The sequence below is a fragment of the Bos mutus genome, chromosome 7 (genome assembly GCF_027580195.1).
Source record: "Bos mutus isolate GX-2022 chromosome 7, NWIPB_WYAK_1.1, whole genome shotgun sequence".
Classification (NCBI taxonomy): Eukaryota; Metazoa; Chordata; class Mammalia; order Artiodactyla; family Bovidae; genus Bos; species Bos mutus.
The window spans coordinates 59,450,983-59,465,094 of record NC_091623.1 but is presented as its reverse complement, the minus strand read 5'-3'; the positions used below and the strand labels follow the sequence as shown (position 1 = coordinate 59,465,094).

The window sequence follows — 14,112 nt, the reverse complement described above, 5'->3', positions numbered from 1 at the left end:
GATTGGCTCATTCCTTTCCATCCCCATTTTACAGATGAGCAAAGTGAGGATCAGAATGCTTAAATCAGGAAATTCCCTAGCAGTCCAGTGGTTAAGACTCCACACTCTCACTGCAGAGTGCCTGAGTTCAATCCCTGGTAAGCCGCACAGCGCTGCCAAAAAAATAAAAAATAAAAATGTTTAAACCACTTGCCTTGGCTCACCCAGCGATTGGGGGATCTGATTCAAACCCAGCTCTGCCAGACTCCAGAACCCTTGGGTTCATTGCCACAGTTGGAATGACCACCCACACCTGGAAGGACCACCCACGTGGGCATGACCCTCCTTCCAAGGAAATGCAAAAGAAGAGCATGCCCCAAACATCCCAAGGACCCCCCCAGTCTGACCTTGAGCCCCACCAAACACAACATTGTGTTGACAGGTGGCCCTGAGGTTCCAGAGCTGTGAAAACACAGTCTCCTGGGCCCCTGCCCATTTGTTCAGCCCCATCCAGCCTTCCCACGCTTGCCCTGGGCAGCTACCCTTCCCTGGTTATCACAGGCCAGCGTGAAAAATTGTTTGGAGCCCTGAAGCAATCAGGTTTAATTTAAACCTTCCCCAGGACACAAGCTCTGGCAGGAATCCACTGGTAAAATGACACCCTGGGCAATGGTCAAGGTTTTATTTCCAGTTAAATCCAGGGATGGGGAGGGGAGGAGGAGAACAAATCCCAATGGCTATCCATTTGGGATTTCATGGCATACCTCTCCTTTCCTCCTTCTGTATCCTGGAGACCTAGGAATTTTACTTGAGAGATGCAAGGAGCACAATGAAACCATCCACTTTTGTTCAACAATTATTTATTAGTGAAGCTCCACCTGATGCAAAGAGCCAACTCTTTGGAAAAGACCCTGATACTAGGAAAGATTGAGGGCAAGAGAAGAAGGTGGAAGCAGAGGATGATCTGGTTATTAGATAGCATCACTGACTCAATAGACATGAATTTGAGCAAACTCCAGGAGATTGTGGAAGACAGAGAAGCCTGGCCCATGGATCGCAAAGAGTCAGACAGGGCTTAACAACAACAATACAGTCTGACTCCAAGCTGAGTGATGCTGGATAAAAGGAAATCCAGTCCGAGGTCCTGCACTCAGAAAACCACACACGAAGAGGGGAGACAGAGCCAGATTGACACAACTTCAGTGTGGGGCCAGGGCAGGCTGGAGGAGCCAGAGACCAAGAGGTCTGAGAGACAGGGGGAAAGAAATTTCTGGAAGAGGATACAGCATGAGCAAAGGCAATAAAGAAGGAAGGTTCAAGGCGTGTTTCTGGAAGCCTGGACGAAACAGATTCCAGAAACTATGGGAAGCCCAGTCTCACCCTTAGAAGGGGGGAGTATTTGCTAAGTGGGGTGCACTGGCCTATGAAGACTTGTCTCCCCACCCCAGCCCCAGACCCCGCCCCAGGCTTCAATGGGACTCAGCCGCAGCCAGGAGCGTCTGGCCCTTCAAGGCCTCAGGGCCGGCACAGCGTGTGTGATTCCGGAAGAACATCTTGTTTTCATTGGCTACCAGCCAACGATAGAGGTCGGCCAGGTTCTGGTCACAGATCCAGGGGTTATTAGAGATGTCAAAGCCATCCTTGAGGTTCCTGGCAGCCTTCCCCAGGGAGGTCCAGAGGCCTGTGGGCACCGTGGTCAGCAAGTTGTTGGAGAGGTCCAGCATGTCCAGTTTCTGCAGACCTCGGAAGGCGCCGGCTGCCACCGAGGCCAGCCTGTTGTCATTCAGGAAGAGGTAGCGCAGTTTTGGCTGGGGTGCCAGAAGGCCCTCTCCGAGCACCTGCAGTCTATTGCCCTCCAGATGTAGCCGTTCCAAGTTCAAGGGGCCCCTCAGAAGGTCAGGGGGCAATGTCTGCAGCTGGTTATTGCTAAGGTCAAGGGTGAGCAGGTCGGTGAAATTCTCCAGGAGCCCAGGGGGCAGGGAGTGGAGCTGGTTCTCAGACAGGTCTAGATGTCGTAGGGCTTTCAGGCCGTGCAGCCATGAGGCTTCCAGAAACTTCAGCTGGTTTCCCTTCAGCACCAGGGTGCAGAGGGCAGCCGAGACCCGGAAGAAGCCAGGGAACAGCCCGGTCAGGGAATTGCGGGTCAGGTCGAGCACCTTTAGCTGGGGCACGGGCAGCAGGAACTTGGGGGAGAAGTCCTCCAGTCGGTTGCTGGAAAGGTGGAGTTCCTGGAGGTTAGGGACGCCCTGGAGGAAGTCGGCAGGCAGCTGAGTCAGGTTGAAGAACTCCACAGCCAGAAAGATGGTGTCAGCTGGGAGGCTGTGGGGGATTTGGGCAGGTGGCTGGCAGGAGATGGAGCTGCCATTGACCGAGGAGAACACCAGACAGGCTTCAGGATTTGGGGTGAGCCCCTGGGCTGAGACTACAAATAGCAGCAATAGGAAGATTCTAGAAAGATGGGAGTCCCAGCCCACCAGGCTGCAGGCAATGACAAAAAAGAGCTTAATAAGTCAAAACTAAGATATTAGATACCCAGCAAGATAAAAATACACCCAGAATCTGCCTGCTTCTTACCATCTCTACTCTCACCAACCCGGACCCTGCCACTGCTTTGCTGGGCTGGAATAATGGAGTCACTTCCTCTATTAGGTTCCACCCTCGCTCCCCCCGCCCCCCAGAGCTGCCAGAAGTAACTCCTGTTCCAGGAAGAATTATAATTCTACAAAAGCCTGAGTTTCTTAGTCTGATCCTTAAATACTACCCTTTCCTATTGCCAGTCCAACCTCAATGCGCTATTATTTGCAGTTTAACTTGCTAATTTCTTCTGCTCTCACTTGTTTTCTGGGTCATTTCTTATCTCCCTGGTTCCGTGTTTTGAAGGCAGAGCCCACAAACTTCTATTCATCCTGCAAACCGTCAGCTCCAATGCCCCCTCCTTTCCACAAAGCTTTCTTGACTCTCCCAAGCAGAAAACTGTTTCCTCTTGGGAAACAGTTGGGGCTTCTGCTCCTCATGGGCCCTCCAACAGTGATGCCCCAAGCCCAGCAGCACTAGAGACCATCTGAACACCCTTGGTTGCTACAAGCCATGGACCACTTGGGGTTCCTGTGCTGTGTGTACGTGTCAACTACAAATTGACACCCACCATCTACCACTACAAGGATTAAATCTCGTGCTGCTGCAGCTGCTGATTTTCAACACCCCCTGAAAGGAGTTCAGGGTGGAGAGCAGAAATGAGGCGCTTTGTGCTCGGGGGTGAAGGGTGAGGTGGTAGTGGGCGGGGGCAACTGGCAGGACAGGTCTTCAGGTGCTTATTTTGAGAGCTAGTTTTATGAGCCCAGTCCTTGTATCTCCTTATATCTAGAAAAGCACTAAAATCCTTCCTAGTGATGAGTGTTCCCTGTGACTAGCAGAAAGCTTCTACCAAAAAAAATAAAAAAAAAAAATATATATATAGGCTTGACTGCATGTACTCCCTCTATACTGACCTCCCACCCCTGCCTCTTTGGAGCAGTCTCTCAGAGCTATCTGAGGTGCTGTTTCCCAGGTTGCCGTCCTCATTTTGCCCTAAATAAAACTAACTTGCAACTCTCACATTATGCATTTTCTATGTCGACATACGGGAGTGAGTCTGTCCTTTGGAGCAGCCTGAGTGTCAGTCTGCTCCAGCCTGCAGGCCAATGTCTGGACCTGGAACAGGTGTCCGTTCTGCCCAGGACGGGTCGGGTGGGGACCTACCTCTGTTTTCGCTCTGGGTTCTGAGAGGACATGGTGGCCTCTCTCTTCTTCATCCAGGTTCCCTTGGTCTGGCAAGGTGGCCTTATACCGGCCTAAGCTCAGGGCAGGAGCAGCAACTGTAGGGAAGTCTCCACCCACATCCTATTCCTGATAGGGGCTGACCTGAGCCAGGCAGGGGTGGGGGGCGGGGTGGGGGGCGGTGGCAGGGGAGGGGTCAGGATTGCAAAATTGCTTCCTGGCAAGGGAAGGACAGGAAGGGAGGGGGCTGCCCACCCCTTTCTTGATCCTGTTTCTACCTAGTTTTTCTTTCCCCCGAGTCCTGCTTTTGGAGAGTGGGTACCGAAGGGTCTCTGGGGCTGAGTTCCCACATCTCCTAACCTAGGAATCAAGGGTCAGGTTTGCAAGGTGCCAGTCTGTCCTGGGGGATGGGGACATCTCTTTGAGCAAGAGGTACTATTTACAATAAATTTGAGCAACCTGAAAGCTCAGTGGAGAGAATAACAACAACAACAAAACACTTGTCTTAAATTCATGACATATTTTAAATAAAATCATTTTTAAAAATAGAATTCAAAAGCAAGTGATGCCAAAAGTCCCCTCAAAAACAAAACAAAAGTCCCCACAGTCTTTGAACCTGTGCTGTGTGCTAAGTTGCTTCAGTCGTGTCTGACTCTTTGCGACCCCATGGACTGTAGCCCACCAGGCTCCTCTGTCCATGGGATTTCTTGGGCAATAATACTGGAGTTGAAGGAGGAAAAGAACAGGCCAAACTGACTCCATCTTGAAAAAGAAGGAAACTCCACCTTACATTCCTAGTGAACTTTGGACTATGTGCCTGGTACCCATGGAGATCACATACCTATGGCCAATAGGCCTCCCAGACTGGTAGACACCAGATTCCATACCAAGATTTCCCTTCTTTTAGGAATTTGGGGGTGTGGGCTTGAGCACGTGCACTTAAGGTACATAAGGTTTTCACAAAGTCAGTCAGGGTCCCTGGCTAAAGAGGAAACCGTGCCTAGGACCCGCCAGTGTAGTAAACTGCATTCCACAATCCACGTGTCCTGAGTGAGTTTGTTTCCTGGAGCGTTTGGCTATAACATTTAGTGTGTTGGTGGTATAGTGGTAAGCATAGCTGCCCTCCAAGCAGTTGACCTGGGGAACTCCTCACTTTGAGGAGACAAGTCCCATTTGGGGCTACTCCGAGGCCTCACGCTCGGATCTTCTAGAGGGGAGAAGGTGCCTTGCCCTTCTGGAAAGATTCCGTTCCTCGAAGCCTGGATCTTTCACATTAGCGGGTAGTGGATGGCAGCAGGGAAGTTGAGCACTCAGGTAAGGAGGTTCCCACTCAGCAGGGTAGAAGAGGGGGCATGATCAAACCCCCTGGGAGGGAACGGGAAGCACACTGACCGTGAATGTTACAAAGGAGATGATGTCTGCGTCGTCTTGAGGTAAATTATTAATAGGCGATTGCGAGAGGGATTTAGGGGGAAGAAACTTGGTCTTTGTGTGCTCATATTCTGCCCTCCCTGAGGAGGTGTCCCATCTGCTGTGAAATTCTTGACTCCCTCAGAATTGTCAGGCTAGAAGGAGGGGGATACATAAGTGAGTACTAATTGGCTTTTCAGGAGACAGCCTGGGATGTGGGATATTTAACCCATCTGTGTTTTCATCTGCACCTAATCAAGCCCACCAAGGCAGAATAGACTTTAAAAGTTAATGGAGAAACAATCCTGGACCACGTGGTGTTCTGGTTTGGCCACACAGACCAGCAGGTGAAGATCTCCCTCTGGGATTTGGCAGGTAAGGCTCTTCTCACCCCAATCAGGAAGGAGGCGGAATGGCAATTTAATTGTTTCATTGAGTGGAAATAACAGAAGTACTTAGGGTACCGAGAACTTTGTAGACGGAACGAACAGGAAAAGTAGAAGGTCCGAGAGGGTAAGCAAGATGGGGGGAAGTGAATCTAAGGCAACTGTATTGGAGTGCATGATTAAACATTTAAAGAAGGGATTTGGAGGAGACTATGGGGTGAAGGAGATCAGCCCTGGGATTTCTTTGGAAGGAATGATGCTAAAGCTGAAACTCCAGTACTTTGGCCGCCTCATGCGAAGAGTTGACTCATTGGAAAAGATTCTGATGCTGGGAGGGATTGGGGGCAGGAGGAGAAGGGGACGACAGAGGATGAGATGGCTGGATGGCATCACTGACTCGATGGACGTGAGTCTGAGTGAACTCCGGGAGTTGGTGATGGACAGGGAGGCCTGGTGTGCTGTGATTCATGGGGTTGCAAAGAGTCGGACACGACTGAGCGACCGAACTGAACTGATGGGGTGAAGGTGACACCTAACCACCTCCACATACTCTGTGAGGTTGAATGGCCCCTATGGGAGTAGGATGGCCACCAGAGGACACCATGAACTTAAAAATAGTGGAAGCAGTCTATGCAATAGTCACAGGAGAGCGGGACACCCGAATCAATATCCATATATTGACTCATGGCTAGGGTTAGCTCAAGACCCTCCTCCTTGGACGAGGGTCTGTATCCAGAAGGGAAAGGGAAAAATATTAATGACACAAAAATTAACTGGTGATAAAAAAGAAATTCTATAGGATTTGGATGGGGATGACCTGCCCCGCCCGCCGCCGAGTGCTCCACCCGGACCGGACACGTCTTAATGCCCTACCCAGGGCCAGGTGAAGTTCCTGCTGCAGCCCCTGCTCCTCCTCCAGCTTCCCCGGAGATCGCAGCGCCGCCATTTGGCAGGCTCCGGTCCAGGTGGTAGGAGCCTCTGGTCAACGGCCCCAGGATTCCGCCTCGGCCGGACCTCCCAGGCTGTACCCGCCCATCCCGGTGAGTACAGACGAGAAGAGGGAAGGAAACACAGAAATTAGACAGAGGCTGCGTTCTGCTCAGGAACACGGGGTTAAAACCACCCCCTGCAGCTGCCCCTCACAGAGGTACAACAGCCCCCGGTCCAGGACGCAAACGGACACCACCACCAGCTTCCTGTAGCTTATTATTACCAACCATTTTGCTCTATGGATATATTAAACTGGCACAGACACACCCCACCGTACTCAGGGGAGCCACACGGTATGATTAGACTAATGGAGACTATTTTTTTCAAACCTACCGCCCTACATGGGATGACATAGTCCAGCTACTAGTCTCCCGTTTCAGCACTGAAGAAAGACACAGGATCCTAACTGAGGCTAGAAAATGGCTAGGAGAAATGGCACCTGAGGGTACTGTAAACCCACAGCGGTGGGCAGAACAAGCTGCCCGGATGAGAGGCCCAACTTGGACTGTAACACAGAGGAAGGGAGGGGCCACCTGGAGAGATATGGGGCGGCTATTTTACAAGGCCTCAAGAAGGGGGCCGGAAAACCTATGAACGTGGCAAAACCCTCCAAAGTGATTCAAAGGGAAACCAAATCACCCTCTGAGTTCTACTAAAGACCGTGCGAGGCCTATAGACTTTATACACCAATAGATCCAGAGGCCACTGGGTCTCAGATGGTAATAAATGCAGGCTTTGTGTCTCAAGCCTATCCCGAAAATGTCAGATGAGGGGACACCAAGTGACTTATGAATTTTTATACATCCCTGAATGCTTAGTACCTTTGTTGGGAAGAGACTTACTGTCTAAACTGGGGGCACAAGTGGCCTTTTCCCCCCACGAAAGACCCACTCTTTGAGTGGGCTCTACCACCTATTTACTCTCCCTCTCGGTAACCCCTCAAGATGAATGGAGGTTGCACCATCTCCCAGAAGGGAAACCAGATGGGCTAAACAGTCGAGAGAGAGAGAGAGAGAGAGAGAGAGAGAGAGTTCACAATTCCCTGAGGTCTAGGCAGAAGACAACCCCCTCCCCCACCCCCCACCCCCACCCCGCCCCGCCCCGGGCTTGCAAAACAACAAGCCCCAGTGGTAATATAACTCAAACCCGGTACAATTACATCAGCACCAGCCTTGGGCATGCCAGACCTTGCTAAGCTGTTTACATGACTGAAAAGGACAAGGTGGCTATGGGAATGTTGACCCAGACCATGGGGACATGGGACAGACCCATGGCTTATCTCTCAAAATGGCTGGACAGTGTTGCTACCAGGTGGCCGGGATGCTGACAGGCAGTTGCTGCGGTTGCCTTACTGGTCCGGGAGGCAACCAAGTTGACTTTGGGCCAAGATTTGATCGTAAAAACCCCCCATGAGGTCAACACTCTCCTGCGAGGGGACTCCCATAAATGGCTGTTGACATTCTGGATTACTCAATGCCAGGGACTGTTATGTGAGAAATCCCATGTTACTATTGAGCCTTGTCAGGCCCTAAATCCGGCCACTCTCCTTCCTGTGGGAGAAGGTGGGCCCTCACATGATTGCAAGGAAATCCTAGAAGAAGTTTATGCCAGCAGACCTGACTTGAGAGACCAGCCAATCCCAGACCCAGATTGAGTCCTGTACACCAATGGCACCAGCCTGGCGAAATAAGGGCAACGACTGTCGGGATATGCAGTAGTCACGGAAGAAACCATCGCTGAGGCTAGCTCTCTGCCGTCACACTGGCCTGCTCAACAGGCTGAACTATATGCTCGAATCCAGAATTAATTCGAAATATTTCTTAATTCCACGACTTTCCTCCTTATGTAGAATGGAATCCTGGAACTGTTCTGCTTGCTGACAGGTCAATGCTGCCCCTGGACATAAAAACCTCTAGGAATACAGTTAAAAGGCACTCTACCCTTTGACCATTTAGAAGTGTACTTTACTGAGATGAAACCCTGCTGACACTATTGTTATTTACTGGTCATGGTATGTACCTTCTCAGGATGGGTGGAGGCCTTCACCACCCGAACTGAAAAAGTAAATGAAGTGGCTCTTTGAGAAATAAATCTGCTTTGGGAAATAATCCCCAGATTTGGGTTCCCAACCAGTATAGGATCAGACAATGGCCCTGCCTTTGTAGCCAACTTAATTCAACAGGTGTGTAAAGCTCTAAATATCAAGTGGAAATTACATATAGCATCTAGGCCCCAGAGTTCCAGAATGGTGGAAAGAACCAACCGAACTCTTAAAGAGTCACTTTCAAAAGGATCACAAAGACTGACTGTTCATGGATGGATTTGCTTCTGGCAGCCTTACTCAAATTAAGAGTAACCCTGCGTTCCCACGGTTATTCTCCTTATGAAATTATCTACGGGAGGTCCCCCCCTATAGAGAGACAGGTGACGACAAACTTGGCACAGATAAGGGGAGGTGAGATTTCACACAGATGGAACTACTGGCTAAGGTAATAAATCAGGTAACTAAGTTTGTGCAAGAAAGAGTGCCGTTCCCCCTTGGGGAACAGGTTCACGAGTTCGTGCCTGGTGATCAGGTGTGGGTCAAGGACTGGAAACATGACTCCTTGGCCCCACATTGGAAAGGTCCATATACTGTTGTTCTAACCACACCTACGGTAGTTAAAGGTACAGGTGTCACTCCCTGGATCCGCCATACGAGGGTGAAGAGAGCATACCACACAGACCTGGAGGACGCCGAGTGGACTGTGCAAAAGGACCCCGCTGATCCCCGTGAACCCAAGATCATCTTGACGAAGAAGAGGTGAAGCTCTACAATCACCTGCTGCTACAAGGACTTGCCGGTATCATCTTGAGACTAACCATAGTTTCAGCACAAGGAGGGACCTGTGCTATAATTAAAGTTGAGTGTGGTGTATAAATTCCTGATTTATCTGGCAATATATCAGCCACCCTAGATGACATGAAAGGTCAGGTAAAAGCTATGACTGATGATAATCTTCCTTTTTGGACTTCTGTTCTATCATGGGTAAAGGGTGATTGGTGGAAAACTCTCTTAACCATTGTTATAGTTGTTCTGTTGATTCTGTTATGTGGACTGTGTATTCTCCAATGTGTTGTTAACTTTGTATCACAGAGGCTGACTTCATTTACCCAAATATATACCAGGAAATCTAAAATGCAGTACATTCTTATGAGTGATACTCACACTGGAAGTTGAGAGCATCAAAAGGGGGTAATGAAGGAGGAAAGGAATAGGCTGAGCTGACTCCATCTTGAAAAAGAAGTAAAATCCATCTTATATTCATAGTGAATTTTGGACTATGTGCCTGGTAGCCATGGAGATCACATACCTATGGCCCTCCCAGACTGGTAGACACCAGATTCCATACCAAGATTTCCCTTCGCCAGAAAGAATGTAATAATCCCGTATGTAGTCAATCAACTTTGTAATCTTTATGGCACCCATTGGTGTAGGTTACAATGAATAACCAGCTGACCCTTCTGATTATGAATCATGGCTATAACCTGATTGTATCTCCCTTTAACATTTTCCAGGCTAAGTTTAAGGAATCTGGGGATGTGGGCTTGAGCATGTACACTTAAAGTATATACGGTTTTCACAAAAGTCAGTCAGGGTCCCTAGCTAAAGAGGAAACTCTGTCTAGGACCCACCGGTGTCCTACATTCCACAATCCATGCTGTCCTTCTGAGTGAGTTTGTTTCCCGGAGCGTTTCGGTATAACAGAGTGGGTTGCCATGTCCTCCTCCAGGGGATCTTCCCAACCCAGGGATTGAACCCAGATCTCCTGCATTAGCAGGCAAATTCTTTACCACTGAGCCACTGGGGAAGCACAATGGTCTGGGAGGGACTAAACCTGGCTCTGAATTCCAGCTCCACTGTAACCACTTTGTGTTGTGAACTTGGGCAAGTGGCTTAAATTTCCCTGGCCATAGTTCCCCCACCTGTGAAGATGAACTCAGTCTCTGAGGGCCCCTTCTCTTCTTTATTTCTTCAGCTGATGCTGATGTGACATTTGCTTTGACTCTTTCTCCTTTCCTAATAAATGCATCTGGAGGCTACGAATTTCCCTTTAAGAACTGTTTTGGCTGCATCTCACAGGTTTGGCTATTCAGTGTTTTAATTCCCACTAGGTTCTAAGCACTCAGGTGTGATGTAGTACCTATTTTTTAAAAGAACTTTATTGAATTTGTTACAGCACTGCTTCTGTTTTATGGGTTTTTTTTTGGCCCCGAGGCATATGGGATCCTAGCTCTCCAACCAGGCATCGAACCCACACTCTCTGCATTGGGAGGTCAAGTCTTAACCACTGGAATGCCAGGGAGAGCTGGTGATCTATTATCTTTATCTGTATGCCTGGCCATGGCTTCTCTTCTCCAGCCCAGTCTTTAGTTCCTGTTTGGTTGTGAGGATGATGAAGTGGACACAGAGGCTGAGAGGGAAACAGGCAGGGTGGCATAGACAGGCACAGATAAAGAAGGACAGATCACCACCTACATAAATACACAGAGACAGACAGTGACAAAGGGACAGGGAAAATACATAGAACCAGAAACATGGACAGAACAAGACACAGAGCAGAGAACAACAGATATGCAGAGATGGACACACAAAAACAGGCAAAGGACCTGAACAGATGTCTTTCCAAAGAAGATATACAAATGGCCAAACAGGCACACGAAAAGGTACTCAACACCACTAATCATCAGGAGAATGCAAATCAAAATTAAAATGAGGGGCTTCCCTGGTGGCTCAGTGGTAAAGAATCTGCCTGCCCATACAGGAAACACAGATTCAATCCCTGATCCAGGAAGATCCCACATGCCATGGAGAAACTAAGCCTGTGTGCCACAACTATTGAGCCTGTGCTCTAAAGCCCGGAAGCTGAAAATACGGAGCCCACATATCTCAACTACTGAAGCCTGTGTGCCCTAGAGCCTGTGCTCTGCAACAAAGAGAAGCTACTGTGAGGAGAAGTCCACGATGCACTCCAAGTAGAGAGTAGCCCCCACTTGGCACAACTAGAGAAAACCCTGTGCAGCAGTGAAGGCCCAGCACAGTCCAAAACATATAAATTATAAAATACTAATAATTTAAAGAAACCCACAAGATGTCACCCACGCCTGTTAGAATGACTTCATAAAAAAGACTAGAGATAACAAGTGTTGGTGAGGATGCAGATAAAGGGGAACCCTTGTATGCCGCTGGTGGGAATGTAAATTGATGTAGCCACTAGGGAAAATAGTATAGTGGTTCCTCCAAAGAATTAAAAATAGAGCTGCCATATGATCTGGCAATCTCACTTCTGGGTATGTGTCCAAAGAAAATGAAATCAGTATCTTGGAACAGATATCTGACCTCCCATATTCATTACAGAGTTCATCACAATAGCCAAGACAGGGAGACAACCTTAGTGTCCATCCGCAGATGCGAGGATAAAGACGTGGTGCATATATATGATGGAGTATGACTCAGTCACTACAAGCAGGCCAGTCCTGCCAACTGGGACAACATGGATGAAACTTGAGGGCGTTATGCCAAGTAAAGTAAAAGTGTTAGTCGCTCAGTTGTGTCCAACTCTTTGTGACCCCATGGACTGTAGCCCACCAAGTTCCTTCGTCCATGGGATTTTCCAGGCAAGAATGCTGGAGTGAGTAGTCATTCACTTCTCCAGGGATCTTCCTGATTCAGGGATCAAACTCAGGTCTCCCGCATTGCAGGCAGATTCTTTACCATCTCAGGCAGAAAAAGACAAATGCTGAATGATCTCAGTTATGTAAAATAACCACATTCATTGAACCCCAAGTGTAGAATGGTGGTTGTCAGGGGCTGGTGGAGAGGTGAAGGAAAGGGAGAGATGTTAGTCGAAGGGTAGAGAATTCCAGCTATGAGATGCATACGTTCCAGGAATGTAATGTACTGCATGGTAGTGAGTTAACAAGACTGCACTGTTACACTTGAGTTCCCCCCCCCCATTTAGTCTTTTTTATAGTCTTTATTGAATTTGTTACAATATTGCTTTTATTATTTATATTTTGGTTTTTTGGCTGAGAGGCATGTGGGATCTTAGCTTCCCACCAGGGATGGAACTTGCTCCCACTGCATTGGAAGGCAGAGTCTTAACCACTGGACCACCAGGGAAGTCCCTGTACTGTATACTTGAAAGATGCTAAGAATATATCTTAAATGTTCTTACTACACACACACACACAAAGTTACTATGTGAGGTAAAGGATGTGTCAACCTTATTGTGATAATCATCTTAACAATGCATATAAAATATATCAAATCATCAAGATACTCACTGGAAACCTATACAATATTATATGTCAAATATATTTCAATCAAGCTGAAAACACAGGTTCATAAGGAGCCGCTAAGATACTGTCTTGCTGTTGTGTGTGTCTTTGTTTAAATCAGTCTTCCCATGAAAAGGAAGGATGGTGGGGTTCAGGGGTATGTCTGTCCTGTTTATGACTCTGTCCCCAGAGCCCAGCATACAATAGGTGCTTAATCGACTCAGGCTGGAAGGAAGAGCTGTGAACTGTAGCGATGTAATGCTAAAGCAATTTCTTAAAATGAAATCAGATCATGTCCCCTGTTTAAAAGTCTCTGATGGCTCCCTGTCCCACTTAAAATTCAGAAGGCTGGAGGGAGGGGAGTGGGGAGGGAGGGTTTAATGGGGACAGAGTTTCAATTTGGGAAGATGGATAAATCCTGGAGATGGATGGTTGACTGAACAACAATGTGAATGTGCTTAATGCCACTGAACAGAACACTTAAAAATGGTTCAAGTGGCAAATTTGATTGTATATGTTATGTACCACAGTTTAAAAAAATTTAGGGACTTCCTTGGTGGTTAAGACCCCTTCTTCCAATGCAGGTGCATGGATTCAATCCCTGGTTAGGGAACTAAGATCCCACATGCTTCCTGTGCAGCCAAAAAATAATAATAATAATACATTTTTTAAAAGGGAGCTAACATTAAAAGTCCATGGGGTCGCGAGGAGTCGGACACGACTGAGCGACTTCACTTTCACTTTTCACTTTCATGCATTAGAGAAGGAAATGGCAACCCACTCCAGTGTTCTTGCCTGGAGACTCCCAGGGACAGGGAAGCCTGGTGGGCTGCCGTCTATGGGGTCACACAGAGTCGGATACGACTGAAGTGACTTAGCAGCAGCAGCAACATTAAAAATTAATTGCACTCTTCACTAGCAAGGCCCTGCCTGCCTGAGGCCCTGTGCCTCACCCTTCTCACCTCCAGCTGCTCCCCTTTTATCCAGGCTGCTGCACCCACACGAATTGCCTCCACCCTCTTCCAAGCTTGTTCCTACCACAGGGCCTTTGCACTGGCTGTTCCCTTTGCAAGGAACACTCTCTCTGCACATGTTCTCATAGGTGCTCCTTCTAGCCCATCGCATCTCAGATCCTCCAGAAGCCCCGCCCCCCCAACACATTATCTGATTTTTCCTTTATTACCTGCAACTGTGGTCAGTGGCTCAGTCATATCTGACTCTTTGCGACCCCATGGACTGTCACCTGCCAGGCTCCTCTGTCCCTGGGATT

The 14,112-nt window shown here is 48.4% G+C and overlaps 1 protein-coding gene across 1 annotated transcript; it reads right to left on the bottom strand.

Annotated features, from left to right (window-relative positions):
- Window positions 1–1,448: 1,448 nt before the first annotated feature.
- LRG1 (leucine rich alpha-2-glycoprotein 1) lies at window positions 1,449–3,824 on the bottom strand. Its single transcript, XM_005895976.3, has 2 exons — window positions 3,718–3,824; window positions 1,449–2,457 (listed from the first exon to the last, which is right to left on the bottom strand). The coding sequence occupies exons 1-2, from the start codon at window positions 3,768–3,770 to the stop codon at window positions 1,449–1,451; spliced, it is 1,062 nt and encodes a 353-aa protein (XP_005896038.2). The 5' UTR covers window positions 3,771–3,824.
- Window positions 3,825–14,112: the final 10,288 nt, after the last annotated feature.

What these genes read in the sequence shown, in the direction of transcription:
- LRG1 (XM_005895976.3), bottom strand. Translation starts at nt 3,770, where the DNA reads ATGAAGAAGAGAGAGGCCACCATGTCCTCTCAGAACCCAGAGCGAAAA. An exon ending in AACCCAGAGCGAAAACAGAG is followed by an intron (nt 2,458 to 3,717) that starts GTAGGTCCCCAC and finishes CATTGCCTGCAG; the next exon opens with CCTGGTGGGCTGGGACTCCC.